Here is a 27225-nt window from a genome sequence, read left to right as displayed (position 1 = left end):
ATTTGGTGTTAAAAAAGTATATCACTTCGAAGTAATGTGGTGTACTGTTGTAAAAATATATCAGTTTTTATGCCCCGAATTTGAATGTAAGAAGCGTTACTGCCAATAACGCTTCTCAGATTGTTCATTGCGTTAGGGATTATTATTCTTCCTGCTTGGACAATTATTCGCCCTGGTTTTTCGGCGATGTTTCAAATAGGCTAGTTTTATTTTACACGTTTTTTGTATTAGATTAAAACAACCGAACGTTTCCGAAAAACAAAGGTATACTTTGCGAAATCATGAAATGTTTTTTTTTTTAATATGCGGTTATAGATATTCCAACAGAAACACCCATACCAACTCGTCGATTTGATAAAATCTATAATGAATTGTTCTCGTATTAAATTTGTCTAATTGTAAGCATTGATGTATTCGCATTTTGTTTAATGACTCAGTATTCAATGAGAAGAAAAAAGCATATGAAAGAGGGACCTTGCAAGCGCCATAAATAGAAAACATCATCGCAGGTTGATCTATGCGTATTAATTGAGTGTAGTTTGCCGTAAATTACCTCCATTATTCATGGTAAACGGCAGTAGGCAATTCTGTAGTTCAGGGACATCTAATGAGAGTCGTGTAAACACGCACATGGACCTTGGCATTTAAGGTTTATTGCTTGAAATAAGACATAATCTGATGTCCTCTGAACCGAACAATCTTTACCTTAATGTGGTGTAATTGGTGAGACTGTCTTTTGCTCACATACACTAATATAATCCGTTTTTTAAAGTAGAGAGCGCATTTTCTATTAGGAGTATCGCAGTTTGTTTTTAATAGAAAATTGTTGTTGTTGTTGTTGCTGTTGTTGTTTTTGTTGTTGTTGTTGTTGTTGTTGTTTTTGTTGTTGTTGTTGTTGTTGTTGTTGCTGCTGCTGATGCTGTTGTTTGTGAGCATCGGTTGACGTAGTTGGTCATGTTATTTAGTAAATAGTAATTCAGATGCATATTGTAATGATCAACATTTTACCTTGCTCAAATAAATCATTTCCAGTTTGGTAGTTAAAATATTTTACATTTCTGAAAAATTTAAAACATTGAAGACTAAATACATACAGCCTCTTCCGAGACAAACAAGAATACACAAGCAAGTGAAACAATATTCCTGTGCGTTACCAACAGATTTTCAGGACAAACTATTTTCCATTCCAACATCTCTGGCACATGACTTCGGAAAACTGCGAATGGTGCTGTCTGACACGAACTTAATTGAAAAAAAAAAACTACACAAAACACACATACGCACAAACACAATTTTGTCGTTGAACATGGTGCTATCTTTATCGTTGGGAAAATACCGTTAAACCTTCCATGTGGAGGAAACTATAGAAGGTCAAATTACTGCTGGTTAATGTCCAGAAATAATAATCGTGAATCAGTAATAAGAAAACAGAATAATGCGTTCACCTTGGCTGATGAGGGCGCACTTTCCCTAGTCTGGAACCCAAACTCCAATTTAAGTTCTGGTGACCATTTCACACATGACTGAGCCAATATTACTCCTAAGCCTGTCTTACTGGACAATATTAATTGTGTTTATTTTGCTATCAGCTGTCAATTGTTATTGTATTTTGATCAGCACAATTGACATTTTACCCTTAAAAACAAGTTGATTAGAACAAGATTAAAGCTAAATTGCCAATAAATCCACTGGTTAAGATGCGCACGACGAGCCTCAAACTCAAAATATTATTGATAGTTACAGCCAATAGCAAACAACGCCGATGGCCTTTCCCATAAATACTGAGATGGCAATACAAGTGTTAGACAAATGAAACAACATGACGGTTTTACTTCAATATGAAGTGATGTTTTATTATCTAAGTTGACAACTGTTTATATACCTTAATTATGTGTTTACGCTATTAATATATAGATTGATACAACTTTATGATCCCTCACTGGGGAAATTAAAATGGCCTTGACAAAGAACTGTTCTTCAGTAATGATGAGATAACCACTGTTTTGAGTTTGGAGAGAATGAAGTGCCGGCTGGCATGTATTGCCACAAATAACATGTGTATGTGTTTCAATGTATTATTCTAATTTCGTTTTCAACTGAATTTGTTTACCGTGTAAAGAGTATGAGGTTATCTGATGAGAAACGTGCTATATCGGTATAGTCCTTAGAATTCAGTCAGTTTTGTCCTGTTAGTTTTGTCCTGTATTTTTAATGTCTGTCTGTTTTTTGGTTTGTCATATTACTCTGTATTATACACTATTTGCAACATTGAATAAACGTTTATATCCATCTATAATTAAATAATATACGTACACAAGTCAAATAAAAAACTGATAGATTTGTAAACAATCATTTTGACAATGTTAATAACGAAACAAACCCCCATTCAAAATTAAAATAAAATACATGACAATAATATTGACAATGGAGTTACACAGGAACTTGTGAAACTAAAATAGCGACCCTTTCTTCTTCTTCTTCATGACAGTACGTACACTCCACCATCTAGTGTATTGTATTGTACGCATTTATCACCAAGGATACATGAATATCCTTTAAATGCGTACAGGCATTTCACTGATGCTATGTGTAAAATATTTAACTATGGGCGTAGAACGCTAAAGGGATGGAGTTATACAGAACTGGTAATTACTCTTTTAGATTCAAAGCTGCAGAGCGTTCTATGCATTATGTGTTCTTGCCTCAAGATCTTCCATCATAAATATTGGCAAACTGCTCTAGAGTTTGATACTTTGCCCTAATAAATATTTTTTCCATCATATTTTTAATGGGGAAAAACAAAATTGAAAAACAGTTTGCATCACCTCGACTTTGACAGTAGTTCAGACCAAAATATGGCTATAACGGTATACGATTTTGATGATAATATCGAGGTTTCAGATTGTATCGTTTCGCCATTATAGGCACTGGACGCTATTAGTAATTATTCAAAATAATTGCTGTAGCATAAAAACTTAATGTTGAGCTGTTAAAACAACATTGCCATAAACGGCTCCCTCTAAAGTAAACGAGTTTCAGATAAAGAGGTTATTTCTCACTCAAATATTAAAAGGTTTCAAGCCAGAAGCCCCTTTTTGGCAACTGACAGCACATACATTTATGCAACAAGGTTTTTTTCCTTCTTTCATTATTCTCTTCAACTTCGTTGACAAATTGAGAATCCAAATTTTCACAGAGTTGTTATATATTATTCACATGTTGGGATTCGGCAAGTGAGAATACTGGTTTTTGACAATTACCAAAGGTGTCACTGTCCAGTGCCTTTAAGTCCCTGTTATGTGCTTTGCCCTGTCAGCATCCCAACTCAGTATTTTATAAATCCAATTTCTGTTAGCGACAGGCTGTGACTACAGCTGGGAGAAGATACTCCCCACCAGCGGCTGTTGCCTCAAGACATGTTTTCCCATTTTGAGTTTTTACGATTCAACCCAATTTTCAACGGCGAAATAAAATGAATCACTTAAAGTTGAACCGCCTCGAGCCCCGATTCGCGTTTAAGACATCCATGCATTTTTTTTTTCGCCGACCTCTTACTCTAGAATAATCCCACAGGTAACCTGTTCTAACCCGCCAAATAAGGGGACACTGTCATCAATTACTAAATGGGTACACTACACCAAACAAACTCCCATAGGGAACCAATGATAAATTCCAAATATTCTAAATTACTCAAACAATATTTAAAGTCTCTCAGCATCTTGAATCGAATACAAACCAAACATTATAAGACCACTAAACTCCAGATTTCTTTACAATTTTCGACATGTCAACCGTTTGGAAATTGTTCTAATTACCCAACAAAAACCACTGAAAGTTTTCGTGAAAGTTTTCGTGAAACATTGTGACAATGTGTATCATGTGACAATGTATATGGGACAATGTATTTCACTCTGTGACAATGTGTATCATCCACTAAGAGCTTGGCCGGCAGAGCAGATTACAATACCTTCCCAACTAAAAGTGTGTCCATGAGAAGGAAAAAAAAACCTCGAACTTAAACGTGTCCAGATGTTCGAAACGAGTGAGGCCTGTGCTGACTCTATGAGTTACAAAAGTTGCTAAGTGCTTTCAGTGCATTGGCCGTATTGAATTCAACATTTGTTTTCCAAAAGACACTTTGAGGTAAACATATCTATTCCTGGAGGTGTTCTTCTTCTTCTTTCCATGTAAGCACGGTTCAATCACTCTGTCATTGACTGCGTGGGTTTCTCCTTCGACGCACACAGATAACTTTTGCTCTTCTTTCATAAACACTGTGACCCATTTGCAGCAATTTTAAACCGAAAATACCGAAAGACTGAACGTTGTTTACTGCAGAGCTCACCTATGGGAGCGAAGAAAGTCAATTACAGGGCCTAGTCTATATAGGCTTGCCGATCATGCAGCATTAACCGCTGTTGGATTAGGCGCCACACTTTTTAATGCAACAGCACGAACCGACGTTTCAGAGCGCTGGATATAAAGAATAGTGTTACCTCTACCCGGTTGCATCTTGCTAACTCACAAAGAAACTCTTTGCCGTTTTTCTATAAAGCTGAAAATTGAGAGCCTACTTTTTGTGGCAAGATCTTCACGACTACTCATCGATACGTAAATCTGCAAGACACAAGAACGTGAGGAAAGTTTTCCAATTTGAAGATGGGTTGAGTGTTAACGGCCATTTAAATAAATTTATCTTGAAAGCGGACACTGTGCGCACCTGTGCAGAATCAACTATTATTGACCATATACCCCAAATCTGGCACAAAATAGTCTAAAGAACGTTCTTGGTGGAGTGAAGATTCAATGAAAGCTTCCAGACGGTTTCTTTCCCTTTGAGTGGAGGTTAATTCACGAAACGATCACAAGTTATGTCAAACACGCACCTTATTTCGTATGTGAAAAAAAAGTGATCTGCAAAAGTCTGAAGTTAAAACAAAGAGGAAGAAAAAAGGTGCGGCGTTTTCTAAACCCGCGTTTACGTATGCGAGCTGGAAACTATATACATGTAATGCTGAAACAGGTTGACGACAAAAAAGTATTTAGTTTGTTTTCCTTGTCAGCCTTCGTTTCTTAACCTTCTTCAATTAAACTGTACAGTTTTCTCATATTTAAAGGTATTCTACAGGATAAACAACATCATTGTTTAAACTTAGTCTAAAAGCTCACTTGTTATGAGGTTCATAGAACTGTAAAACATTTCCCTCTGCAATGAAGTCATATTCGAGAAAAATGTATCTGAAAATCTAGAAGAAAAAAACCCATGCACAAGTGTTTGGTTGTTACAACCCGAATGAAGGACAATGGGTTTACATGCTGAAATTTGTTCATGATTTTACAGTACTTTCTCCTGTTAATTTTTGTCTTGAAGATTTTTTTTGTTATGAATATCATACCAGAAATGTGCAATTTATTTCCCAGTTCTCTGAAATGAAGTCATATTTAAAAAAGAAACCGGTTGTTACCTAAGTAACTCGAACAAAAGGTTCACATGCTGAAAGTTGTGCATGTTTTTACAATATTTTCTCCTAACTCACACAACGAATTAAGCCCAAATTTCCCCAGGTTTGTATTTCTAGATCGTCCCTGTATTGGTTTAGAAATGCACAAGAGTTGAGCACTGTAAGCAGACGCATAAACGCGTATGCGTCATGCCAACATCAACCCCGTACAAAATAAACAGTGGTATAATAATGCGTACGCGCGATGGGCAATTTAGGAAAGTCTCATTTTAATTTACGCTTAATAGTTTACCTATCACCGAGGGCCAAATTTACAGAAATGCCAAGCAGTAAATTTCTTTGCCAAGAATATAAAAGATGTGCGCCAGTCATAACAGTGCAAACTAGTGCACATCATTCTAGCTGGTTTGTGCATTATAGCTAAGCAACTTGTCATGCTCACCAGTTTTAATTTGAAGTGCGGTGTTCATTATAAATGCCCTTAAAAGGCTCGCTCGCTTGATCGCCCAACTCGAATAAATATTAACAATTCATTCTTGCTTTTTATTATTGATACTCGCTTGAACAATTCATGGGGAACATACACACGTATCAGGTAACAGAGAACCGCAGTGTAAAATGGTGGACGCTGTGACTCTCTAAAATAGTATCATCGTGCGTATTTTAGCTCAGCTCAAAGAACCCCTTAAAGGCATTGGACACTATTGGTAATTACTCACAAAAATGGTTAGCTTTGAATGACTTTGTAAACATTGTAGCAAAAATTTCAGCTGAATCCTTTTAATGAAACTGAAAATACACAAGGTAAAATTAATTTTGATGACCAATTGAGCCACAAATTTCGCAGGTTCGTTATTTTATTCATATTATGTTGGGATTACAACGAAGAGAGAATACTGGTCTTTGACAACTATAATGTCCAGTAGAGTCTTTAAATCCCTGCTGCCTTTCGGGTTTTAGAACTCGCATCGACGTTTTATAAAGAGAGAACAGATATAGTACTACGAGAGAGATCAAATAAATCGTTCGGAAGCACGACAGACGGTGGGTGTGCGTTTTATTTGATCGATTGATGGTTTTATGACATTAAACTCATTCGTATTAGTCTGATTTTTCATGTTGTGATGTGCTCATCAACAACAACCAAAATGACGTATAGTCACGATATAGAGCGCTTGGAAACGTAAGTATTAAGGGCGGTATAAATATTACTTGTTTTATTATTTTCAGTCTATTAGGCGTATTGTATACAGGCCTACACTCAGGTATACCATCTCGGGGCATTTCCCGGCAGGCAAGCTACGTTTTTAAACTTAACATTTTCCTCGTTTCCTACATTCATGATGCTATTTGTGAAGTTAGTTAAATGTGACAAATTTTCAAATCAGCAATTGAATAACAAAATTGTACTCAATAATCTCATGGGAATGAACGTCGTTATGTTTTTCCATTGAGTTGTGTACAAAATGTGCCTGCATGAAGTCCAGACTTTATTGTGGTTCTGTAATGTGTTGCATGGTCTGCATCGGGAAGACCTAAGCATTGTATTGTATTTTGTAGTAATTTTATCGTCATCGAGTGTACTTTTGATACGACCGATTTTATATTAAGGTTAAAAAAGTAATGCTATATTTTAGTTGTACTAATGTATGTACGAGGCAAGCATGATTTTTGATGCTTAGGAAAATGTAGGAACACTGTATTGAGTACAAGGGCTGACCTTGGTAGAAGATAGGCTATTTATTAATCAAACATTTTCTGGAAATTTTCCAAGGGCAGAAACATAGGAAATCATACTTCACTAGGAAGAATAGCATGCCTTACATAGTCAAGTTGTCGTGTAGATACAGCTGAACATTGCTCAGGTGCGCCTGCGAGGAACATCAGAAATTATTCAAACTCTCTCACCAAGAACAGACGCTATCGCCGACTCTTCGACTCTATGCACTGGGAGTTTATTAAGGTGGTTTAAAGGCACTGGACACGTTTGGTAAAAGTGTCACAGACCAGTATTCTCACTTGCATCTCATTATATAAATAAAATAACAAACCTGTGAACATTGATCATCGAAGGTGCTTTGAGATGCCTACCAAGAGGCCTCAGGCCTGAAGTATTTTATTATTTGAGTGAGCAATTAGCTTTTTAGAAAAAAACTACGTTACTTCTTACTTCGGAGAGAGCCGTTTCTCAAAATGTTTTATACTATTAACAGCTCCCCATTGCTCGTTACCAAGTAAGTTTTTATGCTAACCATTATTTTGAGTATTTACAAAAAAAGTGTCCAGTGCCTTTGAAACCCACAAAAGCAGGTGGTTCGGCTAAATTGGCTACAACCACGCATTGTTCAACCTGTCTGGCATTATTTGCTAATGTCATCCAGCACTGACTGTCTGACCATCAAATGCCTCATTTATATCGCTATCATTTCCAACGCTGCAATTTACACCTTGTGCGACATCATGTATATGTGATCCTCTTCCCCTTCAAACCACTCTACTCTTTTGATGGTCGTGTACTTTTTCTTCTGAGTGACCTGAGGAGGTAATGGGATGACCTAGTTTAATTGAATGGATCTATAATAATCAGTAATTCATGGTTAGGGTTAATCTGTTGTACATACGTGCGGTGAAGGTGGATGCGGCAGCGTGAAGAAAAGATCTGTTTAAAAAACCCGCATAATAACGGTCGACCACGCGTTGTCACTTTGGCCCGATTCCATCAAACTATAAGCGCCGAAACTTGCTCAGTATACAGTAGTAAGTTGCTAGGCAAATAACAGGTAGCCAGCTGGGATGTAGTTGTACACTGTTTGTGACTGGCTTAGATCAAACTGTGCAAAAAATCAAGCAGGCTTAGAGCAATGAGCAAATGGCGTCACGAAATATTGGGCCAGACTTAAATATCTGATTGGTAAACAGACCCGCAAATTTATTGTTGTTTGTTTGTTTGTTTTTGAGCTAAACATCAAACAAAACTCGTCTGCATTTAATCTTGTATTAATGATTGTGTTTATACACCAATACGGAAATTTTCTCGACCATGCATTTAGATCAAATAATAATAATAAACATAAATAGTTCAAGGATAAAATTTCTAGTTATAAAACCATTATCCACGCATCACCACCAGCATACAGCGATCGCATGTTTACGAGAGCTCCGCCAGGAAAGTCACGTGATTAAAAAACAATGCCTCACAAAGCACCAGCCTTGACCCCGAAAATACCAAAATGGCGGCTGACTTCAGATTATGACAAGCTTTAAAAAGATGAAAGACATTCTGCAAGTTGAAGTAATTATGGATGCATGCATTTTTGATATTTCGCCTTCCCTAAATACAATTTTTTTAACAATTAATTTTGATCTCTTGTCAAGTCCTTATTTTATTCGTCCATTAAGCAGTTATTGACGTTGTCAATAATTATATTTCATACTGAATGCCAAAGTGTTCTTACAATAAATGTTGATTGCTTATTAATACATATTGATTGTGAATCATATTAATTCATGTTGTCAGATTTTTGTTCTACTTGAATGTTTTTACCGCATAATTTTTGTGTTATAATTTATTGCTTATTACTGATTGTTAATCACATCCAACATCATTATTGACAACGAAGAGTGATATTCACAAAATGAGATAAAAGTTATATAGTTATCCTCATATACAATACAATAAAAACAAACTTCATGTACCATATAACATGGTATATTTTCGAATTTTTTTTCCCGGTATGTATAAAAAAAGATTGCTTTTGTGGCAACTTCCATGGTGTCAATTTTAACACCCCAGTTTTTGCAGTGCACCTACATTGATGAGTTCTCCAGATGTTGGTTGCATGCTAGGTTTATCATGGATTGGGATTACCAACCAATGATGCAAGCCTAATCTCTCGAATATAAGTGATGTGTCATTTATTAAAGGCAGTGGACACTATTGGTAATTGTCAAAAACTAGCCTTCAAAGTTGGTGTATCTCAACATCAGCATAACATAACAAACCTGTGAAAATTTGAGCTCAATCGGTCTTCGAACTTGCGAGATAATAATGAAAGAAAAAAAACACCCATGTCACACGAAGTTGTTTGCGTTTAGATGGTTGATTTCGTGACCTCAAATTCTACACTTGAGGTCTCGAAGTCAAATTCATGGAAAGTTACTTCTTTCTCGAAAACTATGGCACTTCAGAGGGAGCCGTTTCTCACATTGTTTCAACCTCTCCCCATTACTCGTCACCAAGAAAGGTTTTATGCTAAAAATTATTTTGAGTAATTACCAATAGTGTCAACTGCCTTTAAATATTAAAACATTATATATACCTATTGAATGTATCACTGTTCAAGATACACTGTTGAGAATGGAGTGCATAAATTAAAAACGCGGTTGAGCAACACATTATGTATATCTGTAGGGGCACAATTTCATAGAGCAGCTTAACAAAGAAAATATTGCTTGCAATTTTTCAGGTAAGCACACCTAAGCGAATACCAGTCAAATTTTGCAAATGTAAAATCGTATTTCGGCTGGTAACCTTATAATGATGGTAAGAATTTTGTTTTTGTTTTAAGGCGTAATCAGCTCTATGCAATATTGGGCCATGGTGACAAATGTTCCTTGCTCATCAAGTATTGCTTTCAATTTTTTGTTTCTGACCCTGTGAAAAAAGGGCCGTGTAAGTTTGACTGTTAGCTTTTATGATGTCTCGATTCTTCGCGCCATATTCTAAGGCCAGAAAAGTGCCTTCGGATCAGGGATCGGAGCCGGGTTTCACTCCGGTTCGTTTGCCTGCATAGGCGTCTGAAAACCCTAATAACAAAGACTTTAGTCGAATCCGTGATTCCGTGCAAGTCCGAATACTGTCGTAAGTTTTACCAAACGAGGGAGAAAACTCTAGTTCAAATTCTGCATCATAACTTAAAATGGTGCCATTAATTGATTTCGTTATGTATGTCCTGCTGTAGAAAGGTTGCGTGAATGCCTTACAATGCGCCCGTCATGACCACGAATAATGCCCCAGTGGCTGACACTGTAACATTCTGTTTAACATCTTAAAAGGGTGCCAGTTATTGGTTTCAAAATGCGTGTCCTGCTGTATTTTTGATGAGGAACTGGTGAATGGAAAGCATAGAGAATTATGGCCATGCATAATTCATGTCAACCCAACGTCATTTTTTCCCTATACTCTACTTCTAGAAGACTCGAATTACGGTGCCGCATACAAATTTGATCAAAACGCCCTGTACTTTCATAACAAACACGCAATAAAACCACTATAGTTCAATGTATGCCAAGGGTTTAGAGTGACGTTTTATGATTACATTGCGTGACCTTGCATGGTAAGTTTTCTTTTCGTCGTCGCGGGATTACAACTCCAAGTGCAATCTTGATAAGTGCAATCTTGATAAAAAGGAAATACTAGAAAACGAAAGGAAAAAAAGGTACATATGTGCAGGAAGTCTGATCACAAATTGATTTCACTGCATGGAGGGATTTCGACAGCAAAGGTTGTATTAATTCCCAAATCGGAACATAGACGTGAGCATAAACGAGAGAATTTTAAGATAGTTTGCCTGAAGCTTCGATAAAGAGCACCGACTTTTGGTTGGATCGACCTCCTTCTGTACGATAGATTGATTTCACTTGGATCGATTAATTTCGTCACTGATAATTTTGGTTCATCGCAATCGATTCGCTCCACACGATGCATTTTTGCGAAGCAATTAAAACTGCACAAAAAAGCCGACAACTTATAAATGGAAATCTGAACATTATCTCCGCCACCCATTAACACTCTCTCCTTATCACTGAGTTTGAAATGGGGAGAAACAAGTAATTATTTATCACTGGTCAACAGTTCTGAAGATTTATGTAGCATAAGTGTTCATTATGGGATTCCGTATAGTTTCACCCTGTGGTAATTACACGGGGATGAATGTGGGATGAGAAATAGACAGGCCCTATAGGACACATGAAAACATCCACCTACCCGCTGCAATGACATGGACAATTAATACAACTTGGGAAAGAGTCAGTTTGGAAATACGCACTTATTTGTATAAGTATTATCTTTACAAATTGTGGATTATTTGAAGAAAAAAAAATGCTTTGTTCTTATCTCAAATCTGAATTAGAATACGGATAGTGATACAGATTTGAAAACTAAAACATGTGCCTGTGTATGGTATCCATTATATACTTTATCTCAAGAAAGTTACCATATATTATACTAGAATAATTATAGTACTATAAATATTGTTTCTATAGCTTATAGAAACAATTTCAAAATGTTACCAAACCATTTAGGTTAAGGACGTGTATTGGTTATGTATCGAATTGAATCGATTTCAACTGGCGTGGTTTGAATTGATTGACTTTAAGTATCGACAAAGACATTTAAATTTGGACGACGAGGCGGCAAGTACAAAGCGAGTGCTAGTGTGTGAATTAACGGTAAACATATTTAACAATGTGTTAACGGGTTCAAAATGAGCACATGTGCCAGCATCACTTCACATTAATGTGAAACACACTACACAACTGTGAATGCCAATTAACCCAGATATTTTTAAGGAAAACCATTCAGTCGATCCTATCGTGGATGTTGGAAAACACGTTGTATAACTCAATAAGGTTCCAAATGTAAATTTCGTGCTGTCCGAACTATTTGCCAGTCCGGTAGTAAAGGGTTGGAGGGGGGGGTAGGAGGAGGGCAGGGATACCATTGTGAGGTTAGTCACCTGATGTGAGTCACGTTTGTCGGCAGAGAGGAAAAGGCACACCTGGGACCAGCGAAACACGCCAGTGGGAAATACTAATGAGGCCCAAAGCAGATGAGGCACATGTGGAAGCTTTATTCTTAAATGATGACATTTCACACTCAATGAGCGACTTATGGCGTCTTTAATTGGGAGGGTGGTTTATGCCCTTATACCAAGTTGTACCTTGTAAAATATACAATAGAGCATTGACAGGCGTGATTTCTAAGTCATGTGGTTTATGGACGATTCGATGTTCATCGGTTGTAATGTATATGTATTGATTCTATTGATTTGGTTGGTCATAAACGTTATTGTTAATTTATTTGGGTACATAAAAGAAGACCTTATCAAAACTTTCACCGTGACAGCAGGCTTGTTGCAGGTTGCAACTGGTGTTTTTTGTGTGCACGGTTTCGAACAAAAAACAAAAAACAAAAACCTTCATGACTTTCGTCACCTGTGTGTGGCAAAGCCTTGGTTTTGAGGGTGGTTCAAATAACACTCGACGCTGGATAATAGCGATGCACAGCTACACAACTTAATGGATCCTGTTAGTGGGGTCCTACTTTTGTTGTTCTATTATTCCTTTTTTCTAAAGAACTCATTTGAAGGGGCTATTTTGCCATTGTGTAAGAAGACCCCACAAGGACAATGCCGTAAGTCCCCTACAGTGAGCGAGCATCACACGCAAAGACAAACACACGTTTGACAGGCAGCATCACAGGGCATGCATGCAGCCCACACACACGGTTATGGGATATTCGTCCAAACACTGATATTGAAGTAAAGAAACAAATAAATGACAGCCAAGGTGCATGAATAAGAACTATTTCAAACAAAGTATTGAATTCAAATTGGTGGGTTTAAAACATTGGGAATCTATGAACCTTTGTCCCGGAGGCTAATTTTGTTTCCCAAACGACATTGCAATGATTTGGTAAACGAGCAGGCCAATTTCATTATGACGTAATTTTGACGGAAACAGCAAATTTTAACGAAAAGGGAAAACAAATAATATTATTGCAATGTCGTTTGGGGAAGAAACAAAATTCGCGTCCAGGAGAGGGTATAAATTCCAATATTAAATTGAGCAGAGGTTACAAATTCATGAGTAAATTGATAATGTTTCTCCTTTACTGTTGAAAGCTGTGAGACTTCCAAACACTATTTTATAATATTTAGCATTTTGCATATTTTGCACTGTATGCTATAGGGTGCACCCACGAGACATTACACCAAACACAATACAATTTAGTACATACATGAGAGCGGGAAGCAGATTAGCTGCGCTTAATTTCACTCGACACAAATCTCTGCATAAATCTTTAGGGTCAATGGACCTTCCAGATTCAAAACGTTACCCCGGCCAACCACCCAAAAGAAAATTGACATTTTCAGGACGACATTTTTACGAACAAATTAAGATGTCTGGCCCCAGACTCTATTTCCTTTATCCTGATACGATTCACTTAGCTGTAAAGATGGCGTCTTAATTCATCAAACGTGATTATCATCAGAGGTTGACAGAGTGGTTTTTATCCCGGTTTCTACCCCCCCCCCCCCCTCCTTCACAATCTCCCCGGAACGGTCCCTATTAAAGATTTTTCCCAGATTGAATGGCTTGTACTGTCAGATCTTGTCTGTACACTGTACTCAAGACTCACTTTTGTCTTCAAAAAAGCTTTTAGCTCTAAACTCGAGACGAAAAATGTCATCAATCGTGGAGAGAGAATCCTTTGTGGGCAACATTGTTCAGGGAAGGGGGGGGGCCGGGAAAGTAGAAAAGAGGCCGATTCAACGGTGAGGACGGTCGTGATGATGTGCTCAAAACATCTAAAACATGAGTTCGTGAAATGACAACATTATGTCTCGCTTCTGGCGATCGCAGAGCAGGAAGACATCAACCCATTAATGACCGCCAATAAATTGCATGTGTAAAGTGTAAGCTTTCAATTAATGGGTGCCGTCAGCAGAGGCCGTAAGAGCTCGCAAATATTAATGCCTTATATGGACGCATTGCCCTGTGTTGGAAGTGCAACAAGTGTCAGTGAACATTGTAGACCAAGATGTGGGTCAGATTTCATAAAGTGATACGCATTAACCAAACTAGCTGGGCACAGTTTATTATTTAGTTGTACATGGGCTGTCAAGGTTAAAGCAAGAGTATACAAACTGCCATCAAAATAAGTGTAAAACTAGACCCTGCCACCGATAAAAATATAATTATAAAATATAAAAAGGAGATTGCACTGAAACAATAAAAATCAAATCAGTTAAAGCTGTTCAACAGAAACAGGCTATCTGCTGAAATGACATGCAGTTTCCATTGTTGTAACTGATGCCCTGCTATAGGTTTTTCGCGTTAAGCAAAATAAGCAAAACATGAACATGAATCCCAATAATTTCAAGCTTTAGCACAAAAAGTAACTAAGTAAGCACAAAAGAATTTTGCTAACAAGAACAATGTTACCAGCCGATAGACAATGTCAAGTGTCACATGTATCATCTGTGGCTGGTTCCCTACTTATGCTTGCTTATGAAAATTGGGCCCCGGAACCCCCCTGTGACGTTCCCTTATTGTGATCACATCTTTAACATAAAGACGCCTTTCATGGCCAGGATGCCTTATCAGTGAGATGTGCAAACATTGCCCTCGGCGTTTTTACAGTTTACCTCGTTGTAAAGCAAATCAGAAATACATTTAATTCAGCACCCGCCTAGACATGATCTAAATATAATCTAATAATATTTTCATTTCGCTAAACTACGAAGTCAGCTGCAATTAGTGGGATGGAGCGATTATAAATATCAGGGCCGGTATGTGATTTGAGGAAGCCACGAGAAGTGGGACAAATGGAATCGAATTGAAATCGTATATGACGCATGTAGTTAATATGGTTTGGTACGGAGCCCTGGAAGTGCTATCCAGATTGTTGAGAATCTGATATTACTGCAGGATGATGACGTCATAGACGTAAGATGATGACATCCCGAGATAAAATATCTCGGGATGACGACATCTTGAAATTAGGATCTTGTCTTCGTAAAGGCACTGGACATCTTTGGTAATATTGTTTAAGAACAGTATTCTCACTTGATGTATCCCAATATGCATTAGATAACAAGTCTGTGAAAATTTGGAGTCAATTTATAATTGGTCATCGAAGTTGAATGAGAATATTGAAAGAAAAACACCCTTGATGCACACATGTGTGTGTTTTCAGATGACAAGTAAAAGGCTTCAGGCCTGAAGTCTTTTAATATTTCAGTGAGAAACTAACTCTTTCTCAAAAACTAGTTACTTTTAATAGTTTTTAATAAAATTGGGTTTTTGTTTGATTTCTCTCTTCTCTACTAGCTTGTAGTTTCTCGGCGTCGAAACCCACAAGCATTACCCTCGTAGATGCAACTAAGAACCACCCCGCCTCTGAACACTGTAGAGTCCGGAAGACCAGCGTGTTTAAATGCGGTGAGTGGACCAACTTACAGAAACTGAACATCACGCAGGACCGAGGTATCTGGACGGTAGCTAAGGAAACCGACAGCGCTGGTCGCAATGTTTGGGTTAGTACCATTGATTATTTGCTCTCTCTCTCTCATTTCAATGCCACATTTCCGAGATGAAAGTGGAGGGGGGGGGGCGGTGTGGTCTGTAATAAATTGTGGTATGGATTACTTTGAGCGGAGGTAAACTACATTGATTAAGATCACACACGCGGTCATCAATACAAATTAATTTCAACCTTAACCAGGGCAGCATGAGTCCGGGATCGAAGTAAAATGCCTGAGAGTTTAAAATCATGCTGCTGCGTATGTTGTCGTTATGTACATGAACTGGAAAGAACATTCTGCATGTTAACCATATGGAGTTATCTCAGTTTACAAAACCCAAATGGGGGTATAGGTGTTTCCCGAGAAATGTTGTATCTCCCAGAATTGCATTGGTAAGCACCTCAAGGGTGAGCCAAAGTCAAACTACCTTTTCACCGGGAACGTCGTCCCTGTGAAAGGGACTTTGGTGATGGACAGTTGAAACCAATATTTCAAAGTATAGATATAGGCCTATAAAGTAAAAAATAACCCAAAACATGCAAATTTCAATTTGGTCGCATTTTTGAGGTGTCGCCTAATAATTATGTCCAAGCAGGAAAAAACAATCACTAAAAGGAACACGCAAACTAAAAAGGTTTACCGCGGTAACGCTTCTTATATTCAAATTTCGGGGATAACAAGTGATATCTTTTTCCTGTAACCGCAGTAAATCAAAGTGAAATGTTTCTCACAATGCATTATACTATTCAAATCTGTTATACTTCTTACTTACTCCTTTCAGAGTCATTACCAAACGTACACACTAGGGTGGATTTCACGAAGAGTTTATACGACTTATCACGAGTTATGACGAGTAACTGTTGCTCGTACTAACTTAAGGACCAGTCTAATCATTTATTAACTCTTTAAGATTCATAGGACTAGTCCTAAGTTAGGACTATCTCTGTATCGACCTGTGACCCCCTCTTACCATTTCTGTGATATTTTTCTGTTGGTATGGTTTTCTTTTACAGTGGACTGGCAGTCTAGACGCATTTCAGTCGCTCAGTGGCTATCTATTGTATCTGGAGATTTCATGTGATAATACAGCATCTACCTCATGCACAGTCGTCAAGATGGCTGGTACAAGAGGCTGTGAGTTATTTCAATAATCAAAAAACGAGTTTCAATTCAATTACAATTTTAAATTAAATTAGGGTTTTTTTCAGTTAAATTTCCACGACAGTAGTTGAATAGACTGAAATTTACGTGTTTACAATTTTGTTTAACGACAACAGTTTGTAAAACAAAGAGAATAAAACCTTAAAGCGAGAAAACCCCTAAAAGAGAGACCAAATAGATTAAATATAAACTAAAATATAGCACACACACAAATCCGAAAAATATGTGGATGCTTAAAAAAGACATTTATTTGTAAGCAAACAAATGAAAATGAATGGACCTCACAGCCGCATCGAGGCTATAACAACAGTTAAAGGGAAAAAAAAATACGATGGTACAAATTGATAAACCGATCTACAAGTATCAAACCTCCAACCCGAGACTACATAAATATAAAACATGTAATGGTCGACAAGGTGCTGTGGCGCATTATGCAGCCAATCAAACCAGGAACACCGGGGCGAAACCCTTCTATTTACGAAAGCTCACTTTGATATTTTACGTGAGTTACACAACACAAACGGCTTTACGTCCCACCCGAAGGACGAATCATCATGGTTAAGTGTTTTGCTTCAAGGCAGTGGACACTATTGGTTATTACTCAAAATAGTTATTAGCATAAAACCTTACTTCGGAACGAGTTATAGGGAAGGGTTGATAGCATACACCATTGTAAGAAACAACTCCTTCTGAAGTGATGTAGTTTTCGAGAAAGAATTCATTTTCAACGAATTTGATTTCGAGACCTCAGATTTAGAATTTGAGGTCTCCAAATCAAGCACACAACTTAGTGTGACAAGGGTGTTTTCTCTTTCATTATTATCTCGCAACTTTGATGACTGATTGAGCTCAAATTTTCACAGGTTTGTTGTGTTATGCACACGTTGAGATACACAAAGTGGGAACACTGGTCTTTGACAATACCATTAGTGTCCAGTGTCTTCAAGGACACAAGTGTCATAGCTGGGACCCGAACCCATGATCTGATTCTGGTGCTCTTTAACCGCTAAGTCATTACACGCCACAGGATGCAATAAAACAGAAGTTCATGCACGTCGTCAATCACTTAGTAGAACATTTGAGAAGGGATGACATTACTGCTGATGTTATATGAGCTTACGGTATCCACAAGGGAATATGTGTCTCTCCAAACCAGGATTTCAGCTCCAGGCTGCATCACAGGCACCGGCCATCTGCCCATGTTAAAAACGCAAGTTTTTTCTCCCTAAATGATTGCAGGGGATGATCTATAGTTACCACTTATTTTGTGCACAAGTCCTTTATACGTGTCTCACGATAGTGAACTCAAAGCAAGTTTAACTTGACACCGCTGGTCATTACTCAAAATAATTGTTAGCTTAACAACTTTAAATTCTGGTTGAAGACGAGTCAGCATGTAATATTCTCCTTCGTCTTCTATACTTTCAGAGTAAACAACAACAGTACAAAAGCCGAGTCCTCTTTCCCAATTATTTGGTCTTATATCAACACATTGTGCAACAAGGGTTTTTCCCTATTCTCCCATTCTCATGTAACTTTGATGACCACCTGAGTATAAGTTTTCATCGATTTATTATTTTATGCACATGTTGGCATACACCTAGTGAGAATAATTGTATTTGACAATACCTAACGTATCTAGTGCCTTTAGGTCTTGTTTTTAATGATTTGGATATGCAAGATATGCCGATAGCCAATTGACCCGTTTTGTAAGTAATAGTGTAACACGTTGTTAATGTCTCACTCAATGGGAATCATCATTGATATTTGCAAAGTCTCTCCTGTTTCACACTAATTTTTCCAATCAAGAGCCAGCTTCATGTACATTTTAATTTATAATGTTATTCTGTTTGGGAACATTGAAACATCCATCTGAAACGATAATGGGTCTGGCTTACATGATAAATCCGTATTTTACGCTTCCAAAATAGCAAGGTAATTGGAATTGTTGTGCAGTAATTGTTCCATAGGGGACGCCGTAGTGACATTCGTTAGTCACATTCCATGTCAACTCACACCAGAGAATGGTGCTCATTAGTATAGCCTTCCAAACTACGTGGAGGATTTCATAATCATTTGTTATGGAATTTGTTTGTTTGTGAAGACGTGACAATTCTCATTTCAGACGCAGTTTCTACGAGAAGTGATTTATCAACAGAGGGCAGTATACCCAACTGGCTGGTCACTAGTAACGGCACTGCTGGTAATAAAACGGAAGGTAATTATTGCAGTCTAATAGGGTCATGTCACACGAAGCAATTAACAGGCAACCATTCACAGGCATTCAAAAGGAAGATAATTCATTCACATTTGAATGTTCACATTATACTCTAGGGGATCGTTATAAGACATTGTTCGAAAAATGACATGCTACCAAAGTGATCATGTGTCATGCACTGCAATTAAGCTTTTTAACGGTAGATGGTCGAGATAATTTGGTTCACTCTAATTTTGTACTTTTTACATGCTCCCCACATATTTATATATTTCTATTTGTATATATCTGTAAATTGTAATGTTATTCTTGTTGAATGTATATTTTTGCTATGCATTTCTTGTATGTATTGTATAGTCTCCTTTACACAGGGAAGACAATTTCATGCTTTTTTTTTATCATGACAATAAGTATATTTAATCTTTGTCTTTAATCTTTGGTTTTTGGTTGCTTCCAAGTTGCCAGCAAAAGTTACCTTCTGTGACAACGCCCTGAAGTGACTAAAGTGCTCGCCACCATCCCCTTCGACTGGTCAATCTTTATCCATAAGAATAACCCAGATAGGGGTCTTAAATCCAATAGTTTAAAGGGATATACTTAAGTTATACATGCAAGGATAATATGTGTGAATAGTGCGCACATAACATCACTAACAGACTGGTGCTCAACACAATGCGTTAGGTGCAGTTTCCAGTTATCTATAACGATATCTTGGGAAACGACCATCGGCAATCGGCAAGTCTTGACTCTGGCTGTTTTGTCTCAAATTTTAACTGAATAAAATTATCAGAGTGTATGCCTAGGTGTCATGAGTAGTTAATGGTTTCTTATTGAAGTTCATGCTATAGATATTGTATTTCCTAATTTATTATGGAGACTTTTGAACGAAAAAATAGAGGAAATTAGTGTCTGTATGTTAAAGGAACACGTTGCCTTGGATCGCTCGAGTTGGTCTTTGAAAAGCGTTTGTAACCGTTTGTTATAAAATGCTTATGATTAGAAAGATATTTTGAAAGTAGAATACATTGATCCATACAAATTTTGCTTCGAAATTGCGTGGTTTTCCTTTTACTTTTTGAACTAACAAAGTCGGCCATTTATGGTAGTCAACAATATTTGACTCCCATAAATGGCCGACCGTGATAGTCGACGAGGTAAAAGAAAACCCACGCAATTTCGAGTGATACTGGTGTGGATCATTATATCCTACTTTTAAGATATCTCTCATATGCATTTTATAAAAAACGGTTACAAACGCTTTTCAAAGACCAACTCGACCGATCCAAGGCAACGTGTTCCTTTAAGAACAAAGTGTCAAATAATTAGGCAAACCATTACATTACTTCTCAAGACACCGTTAATTCACAACACGTTGCTAAATATCATTAAAGGGAAGAAAACACGAGGAAATGGCTCGTGTGGCACTCAGGCAAATGTTTCAAACGAAGTGACAGAATTCACGGCACTGAAAGATCACGAAGAAGCAAAGTGTCAAAATCGTTTACGAGCAAGTTCTCTTTTTCTCTCTGAAGAAAAAGCCCGGCATTAAAAAACATCTGTTCTTAATCATAAATCTTTTGTATGATTTGAGGCATTACATAACCAGTGAGGTATCAATATATATTTGCTGTGCGGTAACACACCATGTGTTTATCTACTTGCCAGGCAGAATTTGTTCTTAAAGGCAGTGGGCACTATTGGTAATTGTCACAAACAAGTCTTCTCACTTGTTGTATCTCAACATATGCATAAAATAACAAACCTGTGAAAATTTGAGCTCAATTGGTCATCGAAGTTTGAGATAATGATGAAAGAAAAAAACACCCTTGTCACACGAAGTTGTGTGCTTTCAGATACTTGATTTCAAGACCTCAGATTCTAAACTTGAGGTCTCGAAATCAAATTCGTGGAAAATTACTTCTTTCTCGAAAACTACATCACTTGAGAGGGAGCCGTTTCTCACAATGTTTTATACTAACAACCGCTCCCCATTACTTATTACCAAGTAGGGTTTTATGCTGATAATTCTGTTGAGTAATTACCAATAGTGTCCACTGCCTTTCAGAGAACTGTCTTTCTATATTCTACCTCTGAGTAGATTTATCGGGTTTCCGTGAGACTTCTTAGTTCTGAAAAGAACTCATGAAAACTTGTTGATTGTTTTGTGTATGTTGTTTCTTTATAGTCATTACAGACGAGGAATATAAACAGCTAGAGATGCTAGTCACAGCGGTCTGTATGAGTGTTGCCTTGCTACTGTGTATTTGGCTAACGTGTTTTGCTGTCGAGAAACGAGTTCAAAGCAAGTAAGTATACGCAATGAGAGGCCTGGGATGGGTTTCACAAAGAATTAAGACTAGTCTTTATCTTGACTTAGGAACTTAGGACCAGCCATACGTTTTTAACTAGTCCTAAGTTAGGGCAATCTTAGTGAAATCGACCACTGGATCCATATGACGTTCACAATTTCCTTTGATGAGAAAATCTTCATTAAAGGGTTTAGTCCATGACAATTATTTTACAAAAGGGACAAAAAAGACAAAAACCACACTACTGGAGAACCCATCTGGTTGTAATTTCAAAGATGATATTTTGACTCTCTCTTTACTTTTCATGTATTTTAATTTCACTACTTATGTTACGCTTTAGTTTCCAGTTCAAGTTTGTTGTGTTGTCATTTCCCCCTCGAGAAAATCTCTGCTAGGGTCGAAACGTCAGGCCATTAACTATTTGTTAAAAAACCTTTAAACAAAGTGTGTAAATGTATGCTCTAATGTTTCTTTCCGGTAAAGATGTGAAAACTGAAACCTCTCGACTTGAATTTATCGCCGCGCGAAAACGCAACGCAAATACAATGGTGCCGCTGTGGCGTGAACATCATGCTCAAAAAGTCAATACTGGCAAGAGATACCAGTAGTCGATGTCGTAATTGATGGACGTGTTTATATCATTCCAATGGAGAGTAGGCCTAATGTGGTAACAGAGCCTATTGCTCTTGCCTGCAGCCCCCACTCCTTGCCTCATAAAAACATCTACTTTACGTGTACATTCTTGCATCACCTGATAATTTCGCCAAAATAATTTACACATATTTTTATTTTCACCGAAAATTTGTTGGCTTATGATGATGTTTCAAAGGTAAATAATTTGTGAAATCCACGTACAATGCAAGATGAACGTTGCCATTAATTAAATATTAGGTAGTGTCGATCCCTCAAAAACTAGGCACGAACTAAGTCTATGACAGCTTTCGCTTTTTACGAAAAGAGTGACCTTGTACACTCCAGGGCATTTCCTCGCAGGCAAGATAACAACACTTGTCATTTGGAAAATTTTACCTTTTGTCTCTAAATTTACACGTTTATTTATATAGGCCTATACGAGTAAACAAAATCAGCCGAATCAGTTTTAAAATGTGCGTTCCTTTTCTTATATCAGAAGTTGATACAAAACCGACATTGCTTTCTACATAAAATAGTAGTTTTATTGTTTCCATCACTTGAGAAGATGTGTACAAATTAATCATGCCTCATGCAGTCCAGGCTCTGAGGCTATTTATAGACACGTGATGTCATAGGTCACATGGTGTATTATTCATTACTCTGCTGACATCCATTCTAACTTGGTGTATCGTATTGCATATTACTGTCCTCCATATAGAAAACGAGGTAGCGAAAAGCAGTTTGCTTCGCAGACGAGAACGTATCCCCATGAAGTAGCACATGTCCGTAAAACGTTAATGGTAAGTCATCTTAAATTAAATACATTCACCTTCTCCCCATACCTTTCACAACACTGTTTTCAAGTGTGTTGAAGCATAACAATAGGCATTTAAGAGGAGAATAAGGGAGTAAGTTAAAATGGACCAATTTAATAAAGCATGAAAAAAAAATACAACAACTTGCTATGCACATTACAGTATTGCTTAGTAAAAACAGGTTACCACCCAAAATTACAGTAAGTGTGCATTTTGGTGACTGGTGCCCCACTCGTAATTTGCTCATCGTCAATCAGTATTTCTCTGCTTAACAGCTTTATGAAATTGAACCCTGTCATTATGGAAATAAGCAGTACTAGTAATACGAGCCCAATCCGACAGAGGGTGGGCAGCCTTGTTAACCAAGATGAGGCAACAGCTTCAACCCTAAGGGCACGGGTCTAGAGTCATTGCAAACAAAAATACCTGAAAAATAGCAGCCAAATTTAGGAGGGATATTGAAACGGTAATTCCAACTTAAGATCACCACTGGAGTTATAGATTTCAAGGAGCTGCTAGGAACAGTATCTTCAAAGCTATAAAGAGAAGTAGATCAACGAGCATGATTTCTTAAAGTCCGAAGAAAACATTAGTTATTTCTTTTTAACCAAGCTGACGTTAATAAAACAGGTCTAAATCCACCCCGTGTAGAGAAAATTCAAAACATGAGTACTAAATCCATACAGTGAATGGCAGAGACTGTGAGAATGATGGGATTGTTTACAGTTGGCAGCCTCAGTGTGGACAGAGAAATGGTTGTGAGTGGTGGACTATGACTTCAAAATACTGGGTGCGAATCTTTAGTCTCAAAATTACACACTGTAGTCACTTTAATGTGACCATAATGGGAAACTTTGGAACGCTTGGTGGCAGCAGACTTACCAGGTAAACTTCCAATGTTTACGTAGTTCTGAGCATGCGCACATTACCGAGAACAATGTATTTTACCTGGTAGACAAAATTAAGTCTACCAACTAGCATCCCAAAAGTCCCCAGTTTTGAATTACGATGTGCGTTTATCAAGTAAAACCTAACCTATATAATCCCGCAGGATGTATACGACATGCCAATGATTCGCTTCAACATGTCGGGTGAGGACGATGAGGGCGCCAGCCAGACTATGATCCAGCCAAAGAAAAAGGAGAAGGAGGCTACGATAGCTGAGGTCACGCCAGATCACGAAGCCGACGGAGAGGAGTCTACGTCACCCTCGTCCTCGGAACTACGGACAGAGACCGGCTCGTCGTCCTCAGAGACCCTAGCAGTTCAGACCGGATATTTAGGGGTCCCTAGGGTATGTGGTTGGGCCCATTAGTATGACATAGCTATTACAAATAATAACAATTACAATCACAGCGTTTATTATCACCAATCACTAGTACAATAATCACTTTCTTTGGCTAGGCGTCTTTGTAGGACCCCCTACTTTCTAAGGTAAGGTTTGGGGTTGAAGGGGTAAGGTTTGGGGTTGAGTGGATAAGGTTTGGGGTTTAGGGGGTAATGTTTGGGGTTCAGGGTAACGGTTTTGGGTTCAAGAAGTTACAATGAGCGCATTTATGGTTTGGGTTGAGGGGGTTTGAGGTTGAGGCGGTCTCGGTCTCAAGCTTCTGGAGCTGGCAAAAACCCCAAAATAAAACAGAAACAGACTCAACCCCTCCCGTGTGTAAATCTGGGTGGAGAGAAGTAACAATACACAGCAAAATATACAACAACAAAATATGTAACCATCATTGTTGATTATCTCCAGTTAACTACTCACAATCCTGAGCTCCTTGTTCATCTCTTAATGAGCTCTATTAAGGGATAAATAAAACAACAAAAGGATCCCAAATCCTTTCTATTCTTACATCTGGGTGGAGGGGGGTTATTATGGTGAAGTGTCTTATACCCAACATGTACAACCCACCTGCTGGATAGGTTGCCTACACCAAGGTCAATACAGGAAAACATTACAGTTTTATGGTTGTTATATTTCCCAACAGAACTCCGAAGACCAAGAGTTTAAAAACTGGCGGCCTTGTCTGAAGCAGCAACTGACGGTGGGATGTTCTAAGAAATCCCCGCCCATGTCTCCGACCAAGAAGAAGGCCACACCTCCGGGCATCCTGAAGAAGTCACCGAACACTAGCCCGACACGCTCCCCGACCAGATCGCCACCAATGCCTCGCCGATCTCCCATTAAGAGTATACTTATCAAGAGGTCGCCTACCCTGCATAAACGATGGAAAACTGCCGTCACTCGCCATTTCCAACACCCGATGACTCAAAACCACGCTGTGGCGGCTGCTCCCCCAACGGATGCCATAGAAATGAAAACTGTGAACGGGTTAAACAATGTCGAACCACAAGCGCCTAAAAGATCGATCCTAAAACACGGCTCTCGCTGGAGGGCGCTAGCACCAAAACTTGTGCCGATGGTGAAAGCCGAGGAGCTCGACGACGACGTCACGTGGGATGGTGACGACACAAAACACCAGGTGGTTATTAAGTGTGAGATTCATCACGAGGACGAGAGGCGGGAGACAGACCCCGACTCCGATGAGAAAGTGTACACGGAGAAATCTCCGCTCACTCGGAGTATACGGATGGTGTTGGAGCCCAGACTAGATGCACCGACCAAGAAAAACAGTATAGAATGGCGATGTGAGGACTTCGACGGTGTCCCATGCACAGATGTTTAACGCCTGCCCCCAACGTCCACTGATGCAACGTCCACCATGATCTAGTATCAACTCATGAATATGCAAAGGCTGGATTGGAGCAATCTTTCAATAGTTTACTTTTGGTATCCGTAAATTAATAGAGGACCTTTCTGTGTGTAAAATTAATAGACAAAAAATGACGTATTGACGCATGCGCATTGGAACATTGTTGTTAGCCTCGTCCACAAGTCGCCTATATACACGTCTTCAATATGACTGACGACTTGAGAGGAGTTTAGTTTCGACAAAAAGGGTGATAATATTTATTTATCAGCATTTCATATTCTCGCGAAAAATATTGATATAAATATTTATAATCTGTGATATTAAAATGTAAAAGAAAATCAGTACTTCTAAAACACAACTTTAAAGGAGACAATTGTTCCACAATCGTAGCTTGATCATACGAGACACATCCATGCGACAACTTTACAATCACAATCATCTACACTTTAAAATTAACGCACACACATTTGTTTTATCAAATTAATTATTAAATGCATTGTTTCAAACGTAAGCGTTATGTCACCACTCCCCGAAAACCAATACCACGTTAATGGCCTTAGTGAATGTAGACCTTTTAGACGAGTCTCATCTCCTGTAGCACATTATGGGTCGAAGTTATTTTAAAATGTTCAGTTAGAATAGTTAGTTCACAACAAGCTGTTGATTATAAGAAACAAAAAGTCAATTGCAATTCTCAGACGAATTAACGTATTCATAGGGGCTGGGAACAACAGCATCTTGGATTGTATAGTGGTTCTGGAAAATCTGTTATGACGGTGTTAATTAACACATCCTTAAGATTATAGTTGATTTGTTTTATCGGGTTGGGTGCGGGGGATGGAGAATAAATGAATCTAGAATAACAAAACCAAAACTTACCCGTTACTTGGTAGAAAGTTCCCACTCGTCCTGAGAAATAGTTTCATCTGAAAGGCAGTTACCATCGATGACATGTCGTGTTAATACTTAAACCCCCTGGCTGTAAAAGACATGAAAAATAAACAAGATGTGAGTAAACATTTGAAGAAAAAAGAAGATGATTACTCGCAGAGCTAATCCTACCTTTATGCAATAATTCTCAAGTCTGAGAACCTGTGACAATTATGAGCACGGATAATGTTTCTTTAATAAGTGTTTCTGGTGTTCGAATAAAAGAAAGTGAACGTCGAAGCAGGGTGAACATACCCAACTATAACATAATAAACACAACTGGAACTCGTGGTAATACTATAAGGGAATTAAAGCTCACGGTGTCAATGCAATCCCCACCCAAGAAATTTAAAACCATTGCTCCAAACGAGTAAGATTATATTATTGTTAAAGGCACTTGACACCGTTGGTAATAATTGTCAGTACAATCACGTAGTGTATCCCTAAATATTCATAAAAATTAAAACTCATTGAAAATAAAAACTCAATTTGTCATTGAAGTTGCAAGAGATGGAAGAAAACACACACAATTTGCACAAATTTGTATGCTTTCAGATGCCTAAAAAGGTTCAGGACTGATGTATTTTAATAATTGAAAGAGAAACCCCTCTTCCTCAAAAACTATACGTTACATCACATGGAGCCGTTTGTCACAATGTTTTCAACTACCAACAGCTCGACA

At 38.0% G+C, this 27225-nt stretch overlaps 1 protein-coding gene across 1 annotated transcript; it reads left to right on the top strand.

Moving 5' to 3' along the window:
• On the top strand, positions 1-27225 carry LOC117306907. The gene is made up of 9 exons (XM_033791476.1): positions 1-5; positions 7770-7772; positions 15579-15784; positions 16786-16906; positions 19059-19151; positions 21334-21454; positions 22809-22890; positions 23957-24199; positions 24888-27225. Exons 4-9 carry the CDS (start codon positions 16888-16890, stop codon positions 25584-25586), a joined length of 1257 nt encoding a protein of 418 aa, XP_033647367.1. The 5' UTR covers positions 1-5; positions 7770-7772; positions 15579-15784; positions 16786-16887; the 3' UTR covers positions 25587-27225.

The sequence above is a fragment of the Asterias rubens genome, chromosome 2, assembly GCF_902459465.1.
Source record: "Asterias rubens chromosome 2, eAstRub1.3, whole genome shotgun sequence".
In the NCBI taxonomy this organism is placed as follows: Eukaryota; Metazoa; Echinodermata; class Asteroidea; order Forcipulatida; family Asteriidae; genus Asterias; species Asterias rubens.
The sequence above is the reverse complement of the archived record's forward strand: the minus strand, read 5'-3'. Positions and strand labels throughout refer to the sequence as shown.